At 43.3% G+C, this 25912-nt stretch overlaps 1 protein-coding gene across 1 annotated transcript in view; it reads left to right on the top strand.

The window, feature by feature from the left end:
- The window catches only part of CD99 (CD99 molecule (Xg blood group)), a 50750-nt gene extending 30377 nt beyond the window's left edge, over positions 1-20373 (top strand). The window contains exons 4-9 of the mRNA XM_006112257.4: positions 3597-3638; positions 6692-6748; positions 9758-9796; positions 12759-12869; positions 15999-16055; positions 17798-20373. Of these exons, the coding sequence (XP_006112319.1) occupies positions 3597-3638; positions 6692-6748; positions 9758-9796; positions 12759-12869; positions 15999-16055; positions 17798-17823 (332 nt within the window). The 3' untranslated portion in view covers positions 17824-20373. The remainder of the gene's footprint in view (positions 1-3596; positions 3639-6691; positions 6749-9757; positions 9797-12758; positions 12870-15998; positions 16056-17797) is intronic.
- Positions 20374-25912: the final 5539 nt, after the last annotated feature.

Raw genomic sequence — 25912 nt, 5'->3', positions numbered from 1 at the left:
TCTTTCAACAATGGGATGCTTGTTTGAAAGATCCTGTTTTGAAAAAGCGCTCCGTTGTCGAAAGAACCGCATCTAAACTGAGGTTTCACTTTCGAAATGGTGCTTGTTCGAAACAGCGCAATGATGTGATTATGCAAATGAAGCACGGGATATTTAAATCCCTGCTTCATTTGCACTTTCGAAATGTCTAATGTATACCCCTCTGTTGGCAAAGGGATATAGTTTAGATGTAGCCTAACTGTTTCTCTTGCACAGTTGCTGAATTTATATGCAACAGGTTTAAAACAAACAATGAAATATTTTATCACATATCACTCAGTCAACTTACAAGAAATCATTCTTAGGGGATGTTATGAAGGCCAAAGCTATAACTTTGAAAATCTATAACTTCAAAAAGTAACCAAGTAAATCAGAGACTAATGTGGGCATTAAGTGTTATAGGAAATCCCCACCATTCGCAGTTGATGCGGGAATGCATCCACCATAAATGGTGAAACTTGCAAATGCTGGGAGCCGTGGGGAACTAACTCACTGTTGGGGGCTGTGGGGAACTCACTGTGGCTCCTGGCTTCCGCCACTCTCTCCCTACCCCCAGGCTGGGATAGGAGAACCCCATGAATACACGGAACCGTGAATAGTGATTCCACAAATTGCAAAGGTCTCCTATATATTTCCAGTTATTAAACAACAATGTGAGGATATTAAAATATTAATTTAGAGGCAGTTGGAGTGCTGAATCCCTTGTTAAAGAAAATCAACCTCTAATGGGACTTAGCAAATCATTTATTGCTCTGCTCTTATCTGTATCTTCCTCAATTTACTTGATAGATTAATTGATTAAATTCAGAACTATATGAAGCAAGGACCTCATGAAAATTTGGGCAACTTCTTATTACTCTTATGATGTGCAGATTAAATTCTCATCTTTAACTGATCCTTAATGCTCGATGCCTTTCGTGTATCACTATTATACTGGCTCAACAGAACTATCATGGTCTTGATTGAAAAAACAGAAGTTTGGCACATGACATTTAAAACTAGTAATGTCCCAAAATATTACTCTTTAAGCTCTATAGGCGATTATCTTGGTGGAGAAAATACCCTTGAGAGTATTGATATTGGTTAGTGCCATCCTTCCCTAAAGACATTGTACAGTACAGACAGATGTATCTTTATAATATTATTCAACACTAGCCAAATTAAAGTTACATTTAGATAACCTGTATTTCAGATAAAATTAGACTGCTGGAGCATGTGTCTGACCATTTTCTCATTGGGAGTTTGCTCTTTCATTTTAGTCCCAAAGCCACCTTTGTCATGCACAAAATTTATATCCTACCACTTTTATTGTTAAAAATGACTTACATCAGAGATGAAAAATTGTGAAACGAGGTTATAGAGTTCTTGACCCTAAAGGAAAGATTCACACTGTATCTTAATTTTTTTTACATTAATTAGTCTTAACCATCACTTTTGGTTCTTTGGAACACATTTAGCCTATGTGGATTTAGAGATGCACTAGAGCTGGAATCTTCAATTTTTTTTAAGAGCCATAGAAAGGAAATTTGTGGAGCTTTTATGTTTAGAGTTTTGTACAAACAAAATATTACGTGTTATAGTGCAGTTTTCATGAACAAAGCCAATCTTGAGGTAACAAAAAATCTTTGTCAGCAAAAGTTCAACTAACTGACATTCCATTGCCTATGTCACATTGTTAGTGGGAAAAATATGCCTAGTGTCAAACTTAGGAACCTCAGAGAAATCACATGCTTAATACAAGTAGGACTAATAGTAACTCATCAACAATTTTTTACTGAGAACTATGAAATGTTATCCTGTATATTTGTATACTTAAGCCTTCATAATGATAGAGTTCTGCAGTGGCCTCTTCTTGGGCCCTGGAGACTGCTTGGGCAGAGCTCATTGTAGTCAAAGGGATAACTTAATGGCTTTTTAAAATAGGGGTGATGATGGCATTACGTTGAGGTGAGTTAGAGCTTGTAGGACTGGTGGAAGAAGTGAATATCAGCAGGGATTTGATTAGATAGGTTAGTGCCATGTAATAGCTTTTATTACTGAGAATCTCTGAGTTTCTGCTGTAGAGTTAGAGGCATCATTTGAGTGCCTCAGTGGCGTTGGGTTTTTATTTTTCTAAATGGCTTTTGATTAGGTGGCTTTGGGGATGTTTCACCACCTTACTTGCACTAGATGGCACTAATTGACTAATATAGCTTTCCTAAAAGTGGTTTTAATTTGAAAATATTCCCTTTCTAATCACTCCCCAGAAAGAAGGGAAAATAGGATGCACTTACTTTCAGGGAATGTGTGTGTGTTGTCATAAAGGGAGAAAAAATAAACCACCATATTTATCCATTTACTCTTTTCTTTTACTGTTTCGTGAAACAAAAGAGTCTTCATTTTTATAGAATTGCCAATTGGAACAGATGAATTAGTGACCTTTATTAGTTAATTGCATGTTTATAGAATCAACTGTGTGTGTATATTAGGGATGTAAAGTCCTGGTCGGTCAGTTAACTAGTTAACATTTAACTGGTTAACCGACTAAGCAGGATCTCACTGCTCCAGCCCTCTAGCTCTGCGCTGGGGCTTCTTGCAGGGGGCTGCTCCCAGGGAACTGGTTAACCATTATCCAGTAAGCATCACCCTTTCACCTCTCTAGCGTATATTGTGTGTGAAGTACACTTTTACATGTGCATTTATAGTTATGTGTGTATAAATAAAACAAAATGAGATCTTGGAGTTTTGCCAATTTTAAGTGTTCTTAAGTTGAATGAACTCAAAATTAACTGATTTTCTTCTTCACATGGATTTTTTCTTTGAGACTCAGATCTACAAAACTGTCAAGTCTCAAATTCAGTTCCATAATCTAAAGTTGATGAATTCTTGATGCTAGCTAACTAGTTCTAAAAATTTCATGCTAGTGTTAGGATCTGCTCCCTATTCTATTCATTGTGGCTACGTCTACACAACTTCCTTCTTCCACAAGAGCCTATGCAAATGAAGTGTGGATTAACATAGTGCCATGCTTCATTTGCATAATTTATTCCAAGCTGTTTTTGTCTACACAGGAAGAATGGTTCTTGCACAAAAGGGAGTTTTTGCGCAAAAAGGCATTGTGTAGATGGAGCCCCAATGAATAGAATAGGGAGCAGGTCCGGACACCCAAATACACAAAAACAGCCCCAAATAAATTATGCAAATAAAGTGCAGAAATATGCTAATCTGTGCTTCATTTGCATAGGCTCTTGTGGAAGAGGGAAGCTGTGTACACGTAGCCTAGGAGTTTTGCTCCTGACTTCAATTGGAGTAGCAGCAGGCCCTAAACTGCAGAGACAAAAATTGAAATGAAATTTGATAGTTTGAAATGGAGAGGATTTTAAGAGATTCTAATTCAGTCTCGAACATAGTGGATGATACCACCTACTATATTAGTAAACATAAGTTATGGGAAGGGGCAGATGACACACAGAAACACGAAAAAAGTAGGAATAGCTTTCTTACAAGCCTAGCTTGTTTTCTGCACTTTACTCACTTGCAATTTTAACCCTTTTTCCCCCTAAAAATATTTTTAATAGATGACCGAAAACCTCAGCCTGGAAGCAAGGATAATACTGGTGGTAAGCATTTACTTCTGACTGTGAAAATAATGAACTTGATGAACTCGGATGAAGGTACAGTTGATCACTAAGAGAAAATGCCTGTTGCTTTAATTTTGCATATAAATCACTCGCAGGCTTACCCGGTCTTGCTTGAGTCCTTCAGGGCGGGTAAAGGACCTTTGGAGAGGTGGGGGAGATGCAGGAAGCTGGGGGCCAGGAGCCTGTTTCTCCGCCTTTTCCCAGTCTATCCCCTCAGCCCCCCCAAGGCTATTCTCTCCTCCGCTCTCCAGCCTATCCCTCCACCCCCCCAGCCTGCCCAGGGCCTGTTCTTCGTCCCTTCTCCTCCAGTGTTGTGGCCAAGGGCTGGGATGGGGGGACTGCAACCCCTCCTTTTGCATGTTATGGAAAACTGTTCCTTTCCCAGGGACTTCTGATTGTCCCGGCACAACCAAACTCTGACCTTGCTTTAAGTTAGAAGAGAAAGCTGCAGACCAAATTTGGTGATCCTAGCTCTTACCATTTAGGAGGAGTTCCTGAACAGACAGAATTGCAAACAAGATTTACCTAATTCAAACTACCTACTCCATGCCGCGTATAGCCGCAGGCACGGAGTTCGGACTAAGGGGGATTTAAAAATGGCGGTGCCCGGGAAGATGCAAATGAAGCCCGGTATATTTAAATCCCGGGCTTCATTTGCAACTTCGAATGCCTACATTAGCCTCCGTAGTTTGAACTAGGGGGGTAGTGTGGACATACCCTGAGGCTACGTCTAGACTGGCCCCTTCTCCGGAAAAGTTATGCAAAGCAGGTAAGTCAGAATAGGGAAATCCACGGGGAATTTAAATATCCCCCATGGGATTTAAATAAACATGTCTGCCGCTTTTTTCCCAGCTTGGGGAAAAGCCGGAAAACGTCTAGACTGGCGCGATCCTCCGGAATAAAGCCCTTTTCCGTAGGATATTTAAATCCCCCGCGGATTTCCCTATTCTGACTTACCTGCTTTGCATGCCTCTTCCGGAGAAGGGGCCAGTCTAGACGTAGCCTAAGTGTGATAGTAATAGAACAGGAAAGTCAGTTTCCTTCTTTCATTTTTAAAAAGGAGAATGGGTAGGTATGGATCAATATCTGCATTTGAGTGCCTAAAACAAGGCACCTAAATAAGTGATCTGATTTATCCCACCTTGACAAGTGTTCTTAGTGTTGTTCTGATCAAACTTGCTAATTGATCGAAAGGTTATGTGTACAGTTTGAAGCTACTCTGTGTTAACCTATACCATGTGGAATCTGCTCTATTGAAATTACATATACAGGCAGTCCCTGGATTACGTACAAGATAGGGACTGTAGGTTTGTTCTTAAGCTGAATTTGTATGTAAGTCGGAACTGGTACATATTTTGCGGGGGGACAGGGAGCTGGAGTTAGGTGGAAAAGAACCTGATTTTCATACAACTTCCTTATTCTAAGAAAAACACATACTGTTTTTATATGAAGTTTTTTTTGGTTGATATTTTAATTAAAAATTTATCATAAGTTTCAGTGTTTCATGCTATATCCAAATCTTCCTTTTGGGGTACCTGAAAGATCCCAGTTATTCATTTAATAGTCAGAATCTTTGGTTTTTATAACTAAAAAAAGTTTATTCAGTGCATATTACTGTTCCAAATAGAATTTTCTACAGATGGTTCAGTGAAATGCGTATTAAGTGTAATCAATAGTCATTGGAGAGCACAGTGAAATATTGATACAATCAAAGCTGCTGTTGTATTCTGCTGAGCAGAAAATGGAAATCCCTTCCTGTGAAGTATGTGTGTGAATCTATCCACAGGATTCATTTTAAGAAAAATTCTGTGTTGGGAACAGGAGTTTAGCCACAGGTGGGTCCTCATTGTCCACTCACCCACTTTGCAACCAGACCCATCCCCTCGGGGCTTACCCTGCTCTGCTCCAGCCAGGGTTTGGGGTTGGGGCTTATTCCCTCTTCCCTTCTACCCTGCTCCTCCCCATTCTTGCCCACCCACACCACTGGGTAATTTTTCAGCTTCACCTCTGCCAGGCTGGAAGGGACTTGTTAATTTCACGTGACGCTAACAAGATACTTGCAATTCTAGTGCTGAAGAGGGAAAGAGCTGTTGCTCCCAAGGTGGGGACTGTAACACAATGGGTCTCACTGCCTCCTGCTCCTGCTGTTCCCTAGGAAATTAATTTTTCCGCTCTGGGGTGCCCCCTTTTGGCTGGTGTCTTGTTCCCCCCCAGCAGACCTGCATCCTCCGCGGCGAGAAAAGCCGCTCTGCGTCTCCCTGGTCTGCTGGGGGAGGGGGGCGCTAGCTCCACGTCTCCCTGGTCTGCTGGGGGGAAGCGCCCCCCGCGCCGCCAGAGGCAGCGACAGTGGGGGACGCACCCCGCACTAGCTGTCCCCCTTCCCCCCCCGTTTGTAACTAGGGATCTGACGTAAGTTGGATTGATGTAACCCGTGGACTGCCTGTAAACTTCTAACGTTTTTTGGATTTTTAAATTCTAATAGTATAGCTGAATTTTTAACATACCTTTGTTGGTGAGACACACCTCAGTGGAGTAGTTATGGCATTGCACTAAGATTGTTCTTGAGAATCTGTCTTAAAACTTTGCTTTTGTCATATGTGAAGTAAAACATCGTTTTCAGCATGTATTGGACTATGGTTACACTGCCTTTTTTTCTGGAAGAAGGTATGCAAATCATGCATGCATTTGCATATCTTTTTCCGACTCTTTGCAGAAGAGGTTTTGCCGCTATTTGACCCCATCTATATGGGGCCAAATAGCGGCAAAACCTCTTCTGCCAAAAAAGAATCGGAAAAAGATATGCAAATGCATGCATGATTTGCATACCTTCTTCCAGAAAAAAAGGCCCTGTAGCCATAGCCTTGGATAAATGTATGAGACATGTTCCAATAGTTATTTTTCACAAAACTTGCCTTTCCTATCAGCTTACAGAAACTAGAAAGGGTTTAAGAGATAAAGGAAGAGTCAAAATCAGGAATGAACACTTAAAAAGGAAAGATAACCATTTATTTATTTTTTTATTTTTATTACAGGTAGCTTTAAGGATGAAGATTTAATTGATGGTGAAAACACTCCACCAAAAAAAAGGGGTAAGAAAATGTCCAGCACTTCATAGTGAAACCCACTGCTACCTAGTTTTTGCCTAAACTTTGTGTCACAGGCTGGTTAAAATGAGTTAGGAAAGCTAGATTTTGTCCTGGTCTCTTTGAAGCATGGAAATTGATATCTTCTAATTTAACTATAATATACTTCATTCAGAAAAAAAATGACGATCCAGTGGAGTGGAATTGATTCAGGAACCCTAACAAATGGTTTAAGACTAGGCATGATATGGAAGTGGTGCTGATTTCAGCATTCACAGTGGGTAAAATTTCCACATGTACCTCACCCCCATGTTTAGTGTCTTAGGAGCTTACCTCCTATTGACTTTCAATGCGATTTAGGTTACTTTCTGAAAATAATACTTAGGTGCTTTTTGAAAAAAAAAAATTCCCTAGCCATTCTATTGAGAAGCTCTAGTCTAGTGCCTTGCTTTGGGCCAGGCAAAGGAATAATTCTGGTGCCAGGAATGTGCATCTTGCTCTTCCCATTTGGGAAAAACCTACTGGAATTTAGCCAGTTATAAGCCTTTGAAAAATCTGGTTACACATTGTCACAGGGCTGACTCACCACCCTGGCACCTCCAGGCGGCAGTCCTGAGAATTAGCTCGCCTGCCTTGCTGGGTGCCTCCCTCTAGGTGGTGTCTTCCAGTGCTCCTCTTGGCCACGGCGTCCCCTTCAAGGCACTGCCCTCCGGCAGTGCCCACTCTGGTCTCTCTGCGTCCCCTTCCGAGAGGGTGTTATTTCCTCCGCATGTACTCCAGGGTCCTCCCTGTATCCCCTTTGCTTCAGTGACCCACTGCCAGTCCTCATCTAACCCCTGCCTCATGGGCCAACTGCAGTCTATAATGGCTACTCATCACTGGCAAAGAGGGATGTGGACCTGGTGCCTCACCAGGAAGCCTCCTGCTTCCCTAGCAGTCAGGTCCCTGCTACTCTCTGTCCCGTGCCACAGTCAGTTCTCCCACTGTTCCAGGAGTCCTTCATTATATAGCCCACAGCTGGGCCCTAATTAGCGAGACCTGCCTCAGCTGGGGCTTTACTCTCAGCCCTTGCTCAGGGCTGAGGCTTGCCCTTAAAGGGCCAGTGCAGGGCAAGTGCCCTGCCACACACATGCTCAGTAGAGACTTCAGTTTGCAGTTAAATGTTCTTATGAGTCCTGTCCACACTGTAAATGTGCCAGCCAATGCTGTCAGCCAGTGAGCAGAACTTTCCCTGTAATTACTGTTCCCAACTTCTGCATGCTGCTGTGGTGCCAGGTATCAGAACTGAGAACTTGGAGACTCTCTCCTATCCTTTCCATGCTGACATCATCAGCAAGGATGAGGAAGTCATCTGACTTGAACAAAGGGCACAACAGCTAGACTGGGAGTGGGAAAGAATAGATTGGGACAATAAGGTATGGAGACTAGAAACTTGGTGGGAGGAGAAGTCAGGTGTGAGGAAGAAACAGGACTGAAAGACAGGTTGGAGGGGATGGGGCATAAGGGCCAGTGCCCACTAGAGCACACACCTCCAGCACCTGAGATTCTTGAGTATCCGCATTCCCTGCTGTCAGAAGATAAATGCCTAAGAAATTATACACACAACCACATTAAGAGACATATTGAGGTTGCAGAGTCAGTCATTCAGAACTTAAGAAATACCAGAACTAAGGTTGCCTGTGCACCATGCTAGACTTCAGTTGCACGGTCACATAGGAGCCCTACCTCATTCAGTGCATCAGAAAAATGGTGCACTGGGAATGAATCATAGCTGCTAATGTATAAGGCTGTTACTTCTAGCACCTCGCCTCAATTGTTACAGAAGTTGAAAAGTGCATAAGGAATGAGTCAGGGGACTGCAAGATCAGAAAGGAAAATCTCTGATGGTTACATATACACACAGTTGGGGCATGTCTACACTGCAGGATTTAACTCAAAATAAGCTACCAAATTGAGCTACATCAGTTGTGTAGCTTATTTTGAAGTAGCTTATTTCAAGTTTTTGATGCTGTCTACACAGCAGTTATTTCAAAATAGAGCACTCTTCCTCTGACTTCCCTTACTCATTTAATGAGGGTTACAGGAATAGGAGTAAGAAGCCCTCCAACTTGACAGTATTTTGACATTATTTTGAAATAATGCTAATTATTTCAAAATAATGTTGCTGTGTAGACATAGCCTTGAATGCTGCAAAGGAGAACTGGATTCTGTTGCTGTCTTTGCCAGAGTTAAACCCAACTCTTTACAGAGGGCCATTTTCCCAGTATGAGACTCTGGGGCCTAATTTGCAGAGATTTTGAGTACTTACAGCTGCAACTGAAGTCAGTGGGAACCCTGAAGTTTTGAACCCAGTGCTAAATATTCTGTCACTCAAAATTAGTAACCTTAATCTGTGAGGCTCAGTTTATCATTTGTAAAATAAAGATACTAATGCTACCTTACCACATGGAGCTGTTGTGAAACTAAATTAATGGATGTGAAGCATTCAGATAATTTGGTGATATTCAGCATAGATTTCGTCATGGGGTTTTCTGATAATTTTGTTTCCAACACAGAGTATGAATGGTGTGCAGTAAATAAGATATGGAGACCCCACATTGAACTGTGAGAATAAGATGAAAATTTAATAACTATTTATTTTCTGGGAACCATACATCACATGCTTGTGATGCAGGATCCTGTAGAAAAAATAGACTGTAATGATGTAATTAAAGAGTGTATTGCAATAATACACCCAACAGGACTGAATTAAGTTTAAATGGGAAACTCTAGGTCTAGCATTTCCTACTTTTGAGTGCTTGACTTTACAGCCTTAAATAGACTTTTAACATATTTTATGTAATTTCTTTATTATTTAAACCTGAAGTTTGTTTCAAAGTCTGTTAACTTTATTGATGTAGCATCTGGAGAAGGCTGATCATTTTGCATGCATTGACATACAATGTGGATACTCATTGTAATAAGTTTGTTCTCTAAAAATGTTTCTTTTAACACTGAAATTATTTGTTCTTACAGGAGGTGATCCAAAGCCCACAAGTGCAGGAGACACGGAAGGTAAATGCATGTATTGTTATATATCTATTGCATCTGTAAGTCATCTTAAACATCTTTAAAAAGTTATCTGACATTAGGCATTCCGTTTATTTCTGGCAGGTTTAGTATTTTATAAAATTTAGCATTTTTATTTGCAGACAGTTCTGTTCCTGCCATCTTTTACAAATGTGTCACATCTGATCAGTCAAAACCTGTGAGGGTATGTCTACACTGCAGCACTAATTCGAACTAACTTAATTCGAATTAGTTAATTCGAACTAAGCTAATTCAAACTAGTGCATCTAGACCTAAAAACTACAGGCAGTCCCCGGGTTACGTACAAGATAGGGACTGTAGGTTTGTTCTTAAGTTGAATTTGTATGTAAGTCGGAACTGGTACATATTGTAGGGGAAACTCTAGCCAAACATTTCTCCAGAGCTCAGTTTTATTCTCCCACACCTCACTTCCCTCAGTCCTTTATTCTCTAGCTGAGGTGTCTGCTGAGAAAAGCCGCTCCGCGTCTCCCTGGTCTGCTGGGGGGCGCGCTAGCTTCGCGTCTCCGTGGTCTGCTGGGGGAAAGCAGCTAGTGCGGGGCTGCCTCACCCCGTTTGTAAGTAGGGATCCGATGTAAGTCGGATCCATGTAACCCGGGGACTGCCTGTAGTTCAAATTAGCGTTTTGCTAATTCAAACTAGCATGTCCACATTGAATGGACCCTGAACCGAAGTTAAGGCTGGCTGGAAGCAGTGCCGGCAGGGCATCAGGTTAGGACTTAGAGCGTGGAGCTGCTGTCTCAGGCTAGCCGAGGGCTGTGCTTAAAGGGACCCGACCCCCACCCCGGACAGACAGTTCTCAGGGTTCCCCGCTTGCTTGTCTACCTCGATGAGGGACAGCAAAGCAGTCCTGACTTGGAGTGCCCCGAGTGCCCACACTCGGCACATCACAGCACTCGGCCATTAGCCTGTCTGCACTTGCCGCAGGCTGCTATCCGGGGGGGGGGGGATCAATCGGGGGGCTGCAGAAGAGCTTCCACCCCGAGGAGCCCGTAGAGCCACCCCAGTCCTCCCCATCGGGGGCTCATACCCCATTCCTCCCTCACCTCCTTCCACTTACCCCTCCCTAGTCCCCCTTCCTGATGTAAAAAATAAAGGACACGTGTGTTCAAAAATAGAAACTCTCTTTATTTAACAAAACTGGGAGGGAGGGATTAACCTCTGGGGAGACTGGGAAAAGGAGGTGGGAGAGGGGAAGAGAGAGGATGGGAGAGGGGAGGGGGAAACCTGGGAGGAAGGAGCTGGAAGGGGGAAGCCAGGGGAAGAAGGAGGAGAGGAAGTATAAAACTGTGGTATGCCATATCTTCAGTACTGTGTACGGATGTGGTCTCCTCACCTCAAAAGAGATGTTTTGGCCTTGGAAAGGGAACAGAAAAGGGCAACTAAAATGATTAGGGGTTTGGAACAGGTCCCATATGAAGAGAGGCTAAAAAGACTGGGACTTTTCAGCTTAGAAAAGAGGAGACTGAGGGGGAATATGATAGAGGTCTATAAAATCATGAGTGGCGTGGAGAGGGTGCATAAAGAAAAGTTCTTCATTAGTTTCCATAATAGAAGGACTAGAGGACACCAAATGAAATGAATGGGTATCAAGCTTCAAACTAATAACAGAAAGTTCTTCTTCACAAAGCAAATAGTCAACCTGTGGAACTCCTTGCCACAGGAGGCTGTGAAGGCTAGAACTATAACAGAGTTTAAAGAGAAGTTAGATACATTCATGGAGGTTGGGTCCATGGAGTGGTATTAGCCAGGGAGTAGGAACGGTGTCCCTGGCCTCTGTTTGTGGAAGTCTGGAGATGGATGGCACGAGACAAATGGCTTGGTCATTGTTCTTCGGTCCATACCCTCCAGGGTACCTAGTGTTGGTCGCTGTCGGAAGATAGGCTACTGGGCTTGATGGACCTTTGTTCTGACCCAGTACAGCCATTCTTATGTTCTTATGTTCTAAGCTCAGGGCTCAGAGTCGGGGGTCTCACTGGACCACCTTGATTTTCATGCAAACCTGCTCCTGGGTTTGCATGTGACTTTTGGTGGCCAGGCTGGTAGCTATCCTGCCCTAGACAGCCACTTTCCTGTGCCTAGTGTGGAGGTTGTGGATGAGGTCCACGATCTCCGGACTAGACCAGGCAGATGCCCGCCTCTTGCGGCCCCGGGCAGGCTCCTTGGAGCCGTCAGCCTGGTCCCGGGAAGAGGTGGAGGGCTGGGTGGCAGCGGGTGACTGGCTCGTGACGTGCCAGGTGCAGGGTCTGCTGACTGGGTGCTGGCGGGCTTGCACCTGGCACAGGCACCGTGGCCAGCCCATGCCCCTTTAAGGGCTCCGAGGCTGGGAGGGGGGCAGATGAGTTTCCCTGGTTGTGCCCAGAGTGGCCACCAGGGCAAGCTGGGAAGGGCTAGCCTCCCACTAGTTCAAATTAAGTGCCTACACAGCTCTTAATTCGAATTAGGCGTTAGTCCTCGTAGAATGAGTTTTACCTAGTTTGAATTAAGCGCTCCTCTAGTTCGAATTAAGTTCGAACTAGCGGTTTGCCTGTGTAGCGCCTATGAAAGTTAATTCGAACTAACGGCTGTTAGTTCGAATTAACTTTGTAGTGTAGACATACCCTGTTCATAGAAGCGGAAATATGAACCTTGCACACAGCATTTCAGAAGGTTTAGAGCCAGACTTCATAGTGCCCACTCTTTTTTTGCATGAATGTACTTCATACCATGCCAATCTACCATAATGGAATGCACTCATGTTGCTTAATAGTATGTGCTACTGCAAAATCAACTATTCTATGCTTGACTCTTCAAAATCCATGAAAAGAAAGCAGAATCAATATGTATTTCAAATATTCATGTTCTTTGGAGGTACGAAGTTTGTATTATCTTACGAGAGAGAATCCAAGTCTTTCCTCATTCATATTTAGAAAAAATGTCTTGCTTATAGCTTCTCAAGGACTGATACCTGGAGTGATAAGTGCTGTGCTTGTAACAGTTGTTGGAGCAGTATCTAGCTTCATTGCTTACCAAAAGAAGAAACTCTGTTTCAAAGCAAGCGGTAAGACTTTAACTAGTTTTTCTCATTTCTTATCTATTGTAGCTCTTAGATTACATGTAATTTAATTATGTATAAAATATCAAGATATTAAAGACTACTTCCCCCTCCCCTGCTTCTTCTATCAGATAGAGGCAGTGAAGGGGAGATACTTCAAAGCGGCAGTGCTGAATGGAGCCCCGAGTCAGCTGGGACTCCCCAGCTGATCCTGGGGTCTGCGTGGCATTTCAATGAGGAAATGCTGCACTGAGCCCCAGGTTCCACGGAAAAGCTGCACAGAGCCTCGGATCAGCTGGGGAATCCCTAGCTGATCTCGGTTCCGAGCGGCATTTCAAAGCAGCAGCACCGCATGGAGCCCGGGGTCAGCGGGGTACTCTGACTCTCCCTCTGATCCCAGGCTCCATGAAGGCGCTTCCGCTTTGAAATGCACAAGAGCTCCCACTGCAGACCCTTGTACGTTTCAAAGCTGGCATGCCGCATGCAGCCTAGGGCCAGCGGGAAGTACTGCTGACTCCAGGCTCCACAAGGGTGCTTCCGCTGGAACTCTTGTACATTTCTAAAGAGTAATGCAGAAGTGCCTATTGACTAGTCAAGTAGTCGTTGGAAATTCCATCGACTACTTGACTAATAAATTAATCGATATTTAACACCCTTAATATCAACCAATCTTAATGGCCCAATGCACCAGAACTCTTAATGAAAGAATAATGTATTTATGTAAGGTTCAAAAGTAAGCTGTTTGAGAGATATTTTGGCCAAAAAAAGTGAAGAGAAGGGCTTCTTTCTTTTAAGGGCTATAGGAGGGTAAAATTTGTTTTTGAAATCCCATAGTTCATAAAAAGGTGGATTGATGACTCTCAAATGTTTCTAAGAATTTCCTATTTGCTAAAGAGCAAGCATGAGAGAGTTTAAGCAAAACTTTTTGTGGGGAAAAATATGTAAAAAAAACTAGAGGAACTTGGGAACAGGGGGTAGAATGTTTACAGTAGAAACTGCCTTGCAGTTTTAACAATAGAATCATTTTCATGGTTCTCTAATGTCACTAAGGGGTCTAGGCTAACCCAAATTTGGGGAATTTTGAAGACTAATCACACAGCTGTTTCCCACACATTAGGTTTCTAATAACAGCATAGGAGAGTTCATTACTTTGGAGATGTTTTCCCATTATTGGTTTCTATCCCTCTCTCCCCTCACTCTGTCTTCCGTACACCAAGAATATGAAGACCAGGACGCTATGGCTACGCTGCCATTTTTTTGCAGAAGAGGATATGCAAATCATGCTCGCTTTTGCATATCTTTTTCCGTTTCTTTTTACGGAAGAGGTTTTTCCAATAAAAAGCCCCGTGTAGAAGGGGCCATTTGTTGGGAAAAAAAACCCTCTTTCGAAAGGCCCTTATTCCTCAAAAAGCGAGATTTACAGGGTCTTGCAAACAAGGGTTTTTTTTTTTTTTCAGACAAATGGCCCCGTCTACATGAGGCTTTTTTATCAGAAAAACCTCTTCTGCAAAATGAATTGGAAGAAGATATGCAATTACGAGTGCAATTTGCATATCCTCTTCTGCAAAAAAAGGCAGTATAGCTGTAGCCTATGTGAAAAGTCACACAGCATATAACTTTCCTCCAAATAACTTGCAAGGGCAAAAACATGGTTTCTGGGTGCAGCTTGATGCTTCATTTGGTCTTGGTTGTTTGTTGGTTTTTTTCTTTTAGTTGCCTAGAATATTGTAGGAGTTCTGAATTCTGCACCCTGAGTTTTCAGTGACCACCTGCTGGAAAAGCCTCTCCAGAGCAGGATCACTTTGTCACCTAGTCAAAAGGCTATACCCATCCAGCAGTGGTTTTGCAGGCGTTATCATTTAAGTCCGTGGTCACCAACAGGTCAATCGCGATCGACTGGTCAATCGCGAGGCCTCGACCAGTCGATTGCGAGGCATCCTGTCCACCCCGCCCCCATTTCCCTCCCACCCCCGAGAAGCCTCACTACCTACCTCAAGTGAAAATGGAGGTAGTGTTGGTTTCCCGGGAATGGACAGAAGTCCCGCAGCTTAGTCTGCGCTAGCTGCTCTGCCGGGTGTACTGTGGGAGGGAGCATCAGCTTCCTGCATCGCACAGAAGGGATGAGTCAGCCCCAGGGGAGGCGCGCGCGGGGTTGGCTTCCCTGCGCCGGGGGGAGGGGGTCTGCCCCGGAGCAGGCGTGCGTGGGGCTTCCCTGCGCTGGGGGTAGGGGGTCAGCCCCAAGGCAGGCACGCGCTGGTTTCCCTCTGGGGGCGGGGGGAGAATCCTGGGAGGAGGGAGATGCAGGGAATCTACAGAACTCTGTCCCTATTCCCGCCCCCACTCCCTGAACTCTGTCCTCACTGGCACCCTGTCCCCAGCTGCAGAACCCTGTCCTGTGCCCTCCCAGCACCTTGTTCCCTCTTCCCTGCCCCCAGCCGCAGAACTCTGTCCCCACAAAATGTATAATTTATAAATGCTTCATTTTAGATTTAAATAGCATGAATAAAAAACAGACCATTTATTTCATAACTATAAACACGTGATTTTAATTTTATATATCACATAATTTAAAAATAAACTGTTTATCAGAGTGTGTAAGTAAGGGCTGGGGATAGCAAGTGATGGACAAGAGGAGAATAGAGAGGGCGGGGCTTCAAGGAAGGGGCGGGGAGGTAGAGCTTCGCCTGTTCTGAGATTTAAAAAGTGATCTTGGGTGTAAAAAGGTTGGAGACCACTGATTTAAGTTGCTTTACTACAGAGCATCCCCAGCCTCCCTCATGTTTGCTCTTATATCTGACATTACTGGTCTTAGGGCAGGAGTTCTCAAACTTCATGGCACTTTGACTCCATTCCGATAGCAAAAATTACTGCATAACCACAGGAGAAGGGACTGAAGCCAGAGCCCATTTGAGCCCCACTAACCTGGGCAGGGAGGCCAAACCCTGGGGTTTCAAACTCAGGCGGTCAGGCTTGGGCCCCAGTCCCAGCAACTCTAACACCAGCCCTGGCAACCCTATTAAAAAGGAGTCACAACCCACTTTGGGGTCCAAAACCATAGTGATTGTCAAACTGTCTTAGGGAAATGCAGGTAATACAAATGCCTGATGTCTTACAGTGTTTGTATTTGTGTCCTAGGAAATGAAGAGACTGTTAATATGGAAAGTCAACAAGGAGCACATGCAGAGCCACCTGGTAAGAAAAGGATCTGGAGGGAAGAGCTGAATTTTTGACAGGAATCTTTGAGGTCTTACATCACAGAAATTAGCATCCTAGAGAGGCTTATTACTTACACTATAAATTCTTGTAACCAACTTTTTATAACTGCAAGAGATACTAATACTGGACTGAAATAAACTGAGTTTCATTTATATTAGATGATTAAAAATGAAGAAAATGCAAATTAATAGCATTTTTTTTTCTTTCTTTTTTTGATTTATGGTGGTTGGATGAAACACCTGAAATATTAACATGTGTAAGGCAGTAGTGGACATATAAATGGGTATCATAATCAGAAATGTGAAGCTAAAGAATACAAAACTGCTACTTTAAATCATTTAGCTGAGAAACAATATGGAATGATACTGACTGGTGTGTTCAGTGGAATGTGTTAGGGGTCTGACTGGAGCCAGAGCTGTGCTGTCCAGCACTAGTCCAATAAAGCTTTGCAAGAGTTGTCATTAATAAAAGGTTAATGGTATTTGAACAAAGATACCGTTGCATACAAGCAAGCTGAAGGCAGGGGAAATTGAACTAACTAGCATTTTTTGTGCATTACAAAAAATCTTTTTTATATAAAAGAGAAGCATAAAACAACATACTTTATTTTTGTCTGATCATGACTGCTAGGAGAGGGGTTTTTTAAATGCATAGTGCAATGCAAATATGGCTATTTAAAATGATTGGCTAGGAAAATTGATGAGATATTGCTAGAGTAGGAAACTTGGCTCCAGAAAGCCCTAGCTAAATTTGGATTAGGGAATTACATAAACTTGAGAGAACAGCAGATTTAAAATATCTCTTCTTATTAATTAAATTGCAGTTTAACACTGTATCATGTCTGAGTTTTCTATAACTGCACATTGCATAGATAAGGCTAAACTTCCCATGAACCATCAACACTGTTGTAGACACAATTCGTGGCTTCAAAAGTATCCCTATTTTTTTCCACAGTGAATTGCAGGGGCAGTTCGTAGAACAGGGATGGGCAATAATTAAAGGGGGGCCACTTCACAAATTTCGGAAGAGGCCCTGGGCCGCCCCTGAAGAGGTGGGTCCTTGGGCCAAAGGAGTGGGGACAGGAGACTTCTCTTGCTCCCCCACTCACAGACCCTGATTAGCCTGGGCATGGAGGAGTGCATGAAGTCTTTGTCCCCTGACCCCTGCCACTTAGAGAGAATTGCCAATTGTTTTAAAGCAGTCAGGGACTGGGAAAGCATGTGAAGTTTTTTACAACAGCTGGTAGTTCCCTTTGGTGCTGCGCACCCCTGGCGGGGAGGAGACTTCACGTACTTCCCCGTCCCCAGGTCTGGATTGGCTTAGAGGCAGGGAGCAGCAGGATGGCCGTGGGCTGGATCAACTTGCTTGGCAAGCCAGATGAGGCCCGTGGAGGCTGTCTTGCCCACCCCTGTTGTAGAAGCTGTATTTCTGAATACCTGACTGCAGATGTAAATTTAGGTAGTCATATATGTCACTAAGATTTATCTCATCAGGTTACTCGTGGATGTAAAAACATGAAGCCATCCCTTTTTTTGCAAGCAAAATTCTGGTACAAATTGGGCTTCAGCTCATCCCCCAATATCAAATGCCCATTTATTTACTGAGATTAGAGTGTTCACATTTTTAAAAGAATCACTGTTCTACATGCTGAATTCTCATATATTGATAGAGAATTTACTAAGCTTGATTTTTTGTTTGTTTGTGTGTATATTTTCCAGTTCAGCAAACACTTCTGCAGAAATAATACAGGGAAAACTCAAGGTGAAGAAAAGATCAGCAACTGGATAGAAAACCTGAATATCTGCCTGAAAAAAAAAATCAACAGTGTAAACAGCGGGACTTGAGTTTCAAAATTGCATGGGGGGAGGGGATGTAGTTCTGTTGAAATAGTCTTGGAAAGGGAGGGAGGGATGTTTTCAAATACCTGAGCATTTTTTGAGGTTAGTCCTAAGTGAAGCATAGTGTCGCCCACTGACAATTGGCCTTAAACTTGTGCCTTTTAATTCTCAATTCTGCTGTTATGGCAAAAGCCATCGCTGGTGTGTATCTGAACTGACTATTATTCTGACTAGCCCCTTTTTCTTACCCTTTTCAAAAATAAATCAGTAAATCTGCTGAAGTACCAGTACCTTGAAACCGCTCTAACACTGCAGCATTGTGTCACCACCCACATAGGGGACCCTTTACTCTCACTCTGGGTTTATAGATGGGCTAGCAGGGCACATGCTAGTGCTCTTAAAATAATAGTGTAAGTGGTGATTTGAAGTTGCAGCTCAGGCTACCATTTGGGCCCTGAAGCCTAAAAGAGGTGCAGAGGTTCCAAAACCAGAGCTCTTGCCCAAGTTAGGATGTGTATACAGCTATTTTTAGTATGGTAGTAGTGTAAATCACACACCTTCTGGGTGTTGTGCGCTGTCCCATGTAATGGCATGTAGACGACTTACACAGAGGAAGAATGAGTCTGCTCTACAGCCTTAGCTGAGAGCTAGTTAGCTTTTAGCTCCAGCTGTAAAGGCTTATGTCCTAAGCTCCAGAGGTCCCAAATTCAGTTCCACCTGTCAGCGCTACAGAAGCTCAAGTCTCAGCAGCCTAAATCTGTTGACATGGGTCGGGAGGCTCGCTACTTGTGTGCTGTGAATGCATACCCTAAATTAGGAAATCATACCAATGAAGACATCTTCCTTATAGTTCACTTGAAAGTGAAGTTTCAAAACAAATCTACTAAATGTTACATTTTGTGGGTACCTGAATGCAAACAGGTGTAAAGGTTCAAAAAGCAGCCATGGCATATGAAATATTTGACCAAATTAGTGTGTATGTGTATCTTTCTGTGTGAATGTATTTGACAGTAGAGTTGTCTGTGAAACTGTCTGAGTCTGCTACCAGAAGGAGGTACTTTTATCTCTTTTCCCTAAGGAAAAAAGTGTTTCCTTTTGTTTGTTTGCTTTTCTTTATTATGTCTGTCTGGTACAGATCCAGAAAACCCCAGTGTGCTTCAGTGCACCCCCAAGTGTCTCAAAGTTGCTTTTCTTACTGATCAACTAATATAGAGTTGATCAAGAAAGGAAAAAAACCTGACGTGAAATCAGAACTCTACTTGGCTGATTTTCATTTGTCTGGGTTTGCCTTTCTAGTGTATATTTGGGCACCTTCCAGGAATAAATTTGTATGACATTTAGGACTAATAGACATTTCCATGACTACTCACCCAAAAGCTTTAGCAGAAGATCATTATTTTTGTGGTTTTGGTATTAAGAGGCTTGTTATCCAAGTTAGAAAGCAGAAATAATACAACTAAGTTATGTGGTAACTACAACATGGATAATCAAGAGCACGCTAAACAGTTCCTAAAATTTACTCTACACATGATTTGCCAAATACCTGTGAATAACAAATAATTTGAGGACCTCTACTGGTTTCATGAAGGATACACAACAAAAAAGAGGGCTCAAGCAGCTAATAGCACATAGGGGCTGCTGCCCTTCTGTGGAGCTCCAGTAAAATCAGGGGTGTCCCATAGAAGCACAGCAGTCTGCTGACATGTTGTCAACTGAAGGACGAGGTTTAGATTTGTAATTGCTACTGGTTACAATGAATAGTTTGACCAGCTGTGTCTAGGAGAGGTTGTTTGTAATATAACTTCAACTTTTGTGCATTTTTACAAAACACTGTGACACAACTTTCCTTTAGTGCATAAGTGAGAATCCATTCACACGGTAAACAAATGACTCTTTATATAAGGTTATAATCTGGACTAGTACAAATTTTTTTTCCTGCCAAGATCTGCAAATCTCTGTGCATATAAATATTAATGCATCTAATGAGAACTCATTTTAAAGAGAACTTGTACATGCTTATTTTAGGAAGTTAATGCAAAATAATTTTAAATAAGCGTTAGTGCTGTGGGGTTTTTTTAATTATGAAAATAATTGCCAAACCACTTTTGCCCCATTACTTTTATTTTGTTCCTAGATGAAAATGTTAAAACATGGCAAGTGCATTATTGATGGAAAAGTTGTTGCATCATAGGTGAGATGCTTTGACTGTAAATGTTTATGAAATGTCTTGTTTACCTTCACCAACAAATGTACTACATATGTGGCTCTGTCAGGTGTGAAGCACACTGAAACATGCCGATAGCTGTTTTGAGGGTTCTTTAAATAAGCTTTCAAGTAATTAAGATTTTGGGTCCTTCATTAGATTTCTCAAACCTTTTAAGAATGTCATTGAAACCTCAGACTATTAACATTGTGCCTTTTTTAATAAACCTGCGTAAAGCTACTTTGTTAAAGTATCTTAAAATTGACTCTCATTTATTTCCTTGAGTCAGAAACAATGGTAACTCTACTGTGTTTTTCGATGTTCTAGAAAAAAATGAAGTTGGAAGGGAGAAGGGAATGGTTTCCAAACTTATGTTAGCTTAGTTTTTGTCATGAGTTTGGGTTAATTTTGAAAACATTTAACCCTATTACAATACATTTGTGTAATGTTAAGTAAACTGGGGTGGGGGCTGCTAGTCTGTTTTTACTGTCTAGTGTGCAGTAGACTGGAAAAAAAATTAGCATTTGTTTGTGATAAGTCATCACCAGACTATTATAGTTCAAACAGGAAAGCCCATCTAGTAAAAGAAACACTTTAGGATAACAATAATAACGTATCAGGGTTTTCATTCTGATATTATTCCTAGTGCTTTTGTCCCATTAGTATCCATAAGAGTTCAACAGTATGATAATTTGAAGGGCACAGAAACATTCAGAAAATAGTATCTTTGACCCACGACTATTTATTGATTTTTAGCTTATGTCCACTATATGCTGATTATGCCTAGTTTAAATGTTTCTGAACATCAACTTTTAATGTAGAACTTTCAGATATAACATGGGTCAATGCAACCAGTTAGGGTATGTCTACACTACAGATTTTTATCAGAAAAGCGGATATTTTTCTGACAAAACTTGAGGAACGTCCACGTTGCAATTGCATTCTTCCGCAAGAAAACTGAAAAAAGGGGGTTTTCTGGCATTGGTAATCCTCATTCTATGAGGAAGAAGCCTTTTTGTGAAAGAGCTCTTTCGCAAAAAGGCGTGTGTGGATGGGAAAGAGGGAGTTCTTTCAAAAGAAGAGGAAAGAAGAAAAAGCACAGGTGCCCTGGTGGCCATTCCGCCAAAGCAATCACAGCTTACATGTGAGAGAGAGTCCAATCAGTCCCGACGCTCTCTTCTGAAAAAGCAGATCACTTTTTTTGATGCACTTTTGCAGAGTGGATACTCCCTTTCAGAAGAGTTTTTTCAGAAGATCTCTTCTGAAAAAAGCTTCTTCCAAAAGAAGCCTGTAGTCTAGATGTAGCCTTAGAACTGAATTACATTTTGTCTTTTAAAATCAGTTTTCATCTTTGCTGTCAAATCCCTTAGGCAGCTGTCTCGGTGCTAACTATATTTTGTATTGCATGGGACACCCATTGCTCAATGAAGAAGAAAAAAATAACAGAAAATGTGGAAATAGCAGAGAGGGTTAGCAACTTTTTTTTGTATTGGTTTTCACCAAGAAGAGTGCTTTGGAGGATAGTGTCATAATTCAAAATGATGTGAACAAAGTGGAGAAATTATCTGAGGTATAAATAGGATGAAGTTCAACAAGTAGTAATAAATGGTCAGTTTTCAGAATGGAGAGAGGAAAATAGTGGTGTCTCCTCTGGGTATGTACTGAGACCAATCCTATTCAATATATTTATAAATGATCTGGAAAAAGGGGTAAACATTGACGTGGGAAAATTTTCAGATGACACAAAACAACTCAAGATAGTTATGTCCCTATACAAAAACTGGGTGATTGAAGAACGAAATGGCAAATGAAATTTAGTGTTGACAGATGCAAAATAATGCATATTGGAAAATATAATCCTACCTATACACAGAAAATACGAGGTCTAAATTATCTGCTAACACTCAAGAAAGAGATCTTGGAGTCAGTGTGGGTAATTTTCGACAAATATTTACTCAATGTGCTGCAGTGGTCCAAAAAATGAACAGAATGTTGGGAATCATTAAGAATGATCCGTCTACATATTTTAGAAATGTGCTAGGACTACCACATTTTGTATGCAGCTTTCTTTTCTAACTGAATGCAAAGTCAGGATTTGGTGGTGCCAGGAAACTGGGATGTGTCTGGAATAGAACTGTTTACCATATCATGGAAAGGGAAGGGGTTGGAGGGAAGCGATACTGCAGAGTGACCAGTGGGGGCAACTGCACCACCAAGACAGTGCTCACTTGCGGATGGGGCTCACCATCTTGCCAGTCAGCAGACCAGATAAGTGGTGACCTGCTCCAAATCCCTCCCCCGTCCCTTGGTTGCTGTGGGGACGGGGGAGAGAAGAGGCCCCTTCTGGATGGAAGTGGGGGAGGGACAAGATACCCCACTGGATGTGAGTGGGGAGAAGGCCCTTGCTAGATGTGGGGAGGAGAAAGCTCTGCCCCCCTGGAGAAGCCACAGCCACCACCACCCCCAAGCATCTCCAGGCCACCCAGTGCACCTGCCCACCAACCAGCCTATGCAGCTCTTTCCTTCCTTCCCCGGGCCCAACCCAGGGAGCGCCACTGAGGGTAACCTGTGTGATCTGCCCCCACTCCCAGACTAGGACAGGGGAGCACTGGCAGGGCTGGCCTACACTCCCCCATCCTATCCCTCCAAGGACAAGCCAGTGGGTATGCAGTCTCACACCACCTCTGGCTGGCCCTGGGAGAAGTGAGAAGTCCCCCACTCAGGACAAGCTGGGCCACTCCAGCCCTTTGCCTTGAGCTCCTCTGCCCTGAGCCCATCCTCACCTCCCAGCACTCACTCTCACACCATCCCATACTCCAACCCCTTGTCCTGAGCCCCTCCTCAATCCCCCATCCTGACTCCTGCATCCCCCCGATGCTCCCAGCCTCCTGCCCGGAAGGACCTGGACAATGCCAGGTAAGTCTTCTCGTAGATAATAACAGAAAAAAAACCCATATTGCCTCTGTAAATCCATGGTAGGTCCACATCTTGCATACTGCATGCAGATGTGGTTGCCCCATTTCAAAAAAAAGATATATTGGAATTGGAAAAGGTTCAGAAAAAGGCAACAAAATTATGAAGAGTTTGGAATTACTTCTATCTGAGGAGAAATTAATAAAATGGGGGCATTTCGATTTGCAAAAGAGACAGCTAATGGGGGATACGAATGAGGTCTATAAAATTGTGACAGGTGTGGAGAACATAAATATTATTTACTCAGAAGAATTAGGGGGTCACCAAATCAAGATATAGGAAGTAAGTTTTAAAAAAGGGAAGTATTTCTTCACACAACACAGTTATGGAACTCCTTGCCAGAGGATGTTGTGAAGGCCAAGTCTTTTAAGAGAGTTCAAAAAAGAGCAATAGACCCATCAATTGCTACCAGCCAGGATGGACTAGGACGGTGCCCGTAGCCTTTCTTTGCCAGAAGCTGGGAATGGGCAATGGGGAATGAATCACTTGATTACTGTTCTGTTCACCGGGCATTGGCCACTGTTGGAAGACAGGATACTGGGCTAGATGGGCCTCTGTTCTGACTGAGTATGGCCACTGTTATGTTCTCATGTACTTATTAATCATCTTCTTAAAGAAGGATTAATTATTACTTCTATGCATTATAGACAATGTAGAAAGAAAAACTATTATAGGGGATTTTAGTTTGGGAGACATGCTGGAGGTCTCATATAGCGAGTATTAAAATATCATTAGACTGTTACTTGTTTATTTTGTTTCTCTAAACGTAGATATCACCTACCACAAAAGGTAATGCACTCATGATGATGCATCTCTTGCACCTCTTTATGTTGGATAAAGATTAGTGACTGAAATGGAAATTGGTAAGTTGCCTAACAATCAATTATCATGACCTAATTAAATTCAATATGGCAAACAGAGCACAGTCCAATCTGTAATTCACCATCTGCTCTTGGGCTAAGATTTGAAAAAGAAAAATAGTTAAAAGTTGTTATTTGTTATAAATACCTGGGTTTTTGTGGTGCTTTATACTTTCAAAGCATTATACAGCTGTAAACTGATTAATTCCCCGGAGAGGTAGGCACACACTATTATCGTCAATTTACAGAGGGGTAACTGAAGACAAAGGCCAAGATCCTCAAAGGAATTTAAAAATTCCCATTAATTTAAATGGGACTGAGGTGCCTAAAAACTTCTGAGGGCCTTAGGCATTTGCCCACAGATACCCAGCGCATTAGGTGGTTCCCAACTGCTGGTCCGTGGACCGGAGCCAGGCCACAAACTCCTGGCTGCTAGGCAGTGGTGACTCTGGGAACCGGACCTGCGGCACACCACCCAGCACCTCCCCTCCTGCTGCTGCAGCTGTTGGGAGAGGCATGTCCTGCTCCACCTCTCAGTCAACCAGTGCTGGGAAGGGGCAGAGTCTTTTAGATGCAGAAGAGCAGTTTACTGCTCGGCAGAAGGGCCATACGGAGCCCAGCACAGCAGCTTTAGAGCATCTGTGACCCAGGCAGCAGCATTCAGCTGGCAGCTGGGAGGCAATGCAGGGCTAGGTGAGGGGGGCAGGCCAAGCACTGAGTGCTCTGGGAGTTCCAGGGGCGGGGCTAGTGCTGGGGGCTGTATGGGCTGGGGGCTCTAAGCGGTGGGGAGCTCTAAGAGGCAGTGGGTTGACATGGGGGGCAATGGGGCATCTAGAGTGGAGAGCTGGCACTGAGAGGATCTGGGGGCAGGGCTAGTAGTGGATGGGCTTTGAGGGCAGGGCTGGCACTGGGAGGCTCTGGAGATGAGACTAATATTGGGGGCTGGCACTGGGGTGGAGCCAGGTACAGAGGGGTTCTGGAAACAGGAAATTGGCACTGGGGATCTGGTGGGGGGCTCTAAGAGACAGGGGGCTGGCACTGAGGCATTTGGGATGGGAGGCTGGCACTAGGGGGCTCAGAGGGCAGAAGGCTGGCATGTGGAGGGTTGGGTGCAGAGACTCTGGGGTCAGTGGCTGGCACTGGGGGATCTGGTGATGGGCTCAAAGGGCAGGAGGCTGGCACTGAAACATATGGGATGGGTGGCTGGCACTGGAGGGCTCTGAGGGCAAGAGGCTGGCATGGGGGGGTTGGGTGCAGGGACTCTCAGAGGCAGGAAATTGGAGAGGGTCCAGAGACGAGCAAGGAGAATGATTAAAGGTCTAGAGAACATGACCTACGAAGGAAGGCTGAAAGAATTGGGTTTGTTTAGTTTAGAAAAGAGAAGATTGAGGGGGGACATGATAGCAGTTTTCAGGTATCTAAAAGGGTGTCATAAGGAGGAGGGAGAAAATTTGTTCATCTTGGCCTTTGAGGATAGAACAAGGAGCAATGGGCTTAAACTGCAGCAAGGGAGCTTTAGGATGGACATTAGGAAAAAGTTAATGTCAGGATGGTTAAACACTGGAATAAATTGCCTAGGGAGGTTGTGGAATCCCCATCTCTGGAGATATTTAAGAGTAGGTTAGATAAATGTCTATCAGGGATGGTCTAGACAGTACTGGGTCCTGCCGTGAGGGCAGGGGACTGGACTCGACCTTTCGAGGTCCCTTCCAGTCCTAGTATTCCATGATTCTAGGGTCAGTGGATGGGCGGTGTTCTAGGGGTTAGGACTGGCACTGGGGGGCCACATGGCGACTGCCAGAGCTGAAGCCGACTGTTCACAGTGGCTCTGGGACCCGGGGCTTTTGGCAGACCAGTAATATTCTATTTGCATATTCATTATTTGCAAAAGAACAAATATAGAAATATGCAAATCAAATGTTACCAGTCTGCCAAAGGTTTGTGAATGGGTTTGCCAGT

This window comes from Pelodiscus sinensis, chromosome 1 (assembly GCF_049634645.1).
Source record: "Pelodiscus sinensis isolate JC-2024 chromosome 1, ASM4963464v1, whole genome shotgun sequence".
In the NCBI taxonomy this organism is placed as follows: domain Eukaryota; kingdom Metazoa; phylum Chordata; order Testudines; family Trionychidae; genus Pelodiscus; species Pelodiscus sinensis.
This window is presented reverse-complemented; position numbering and strand designations above follow the sequence as displayed.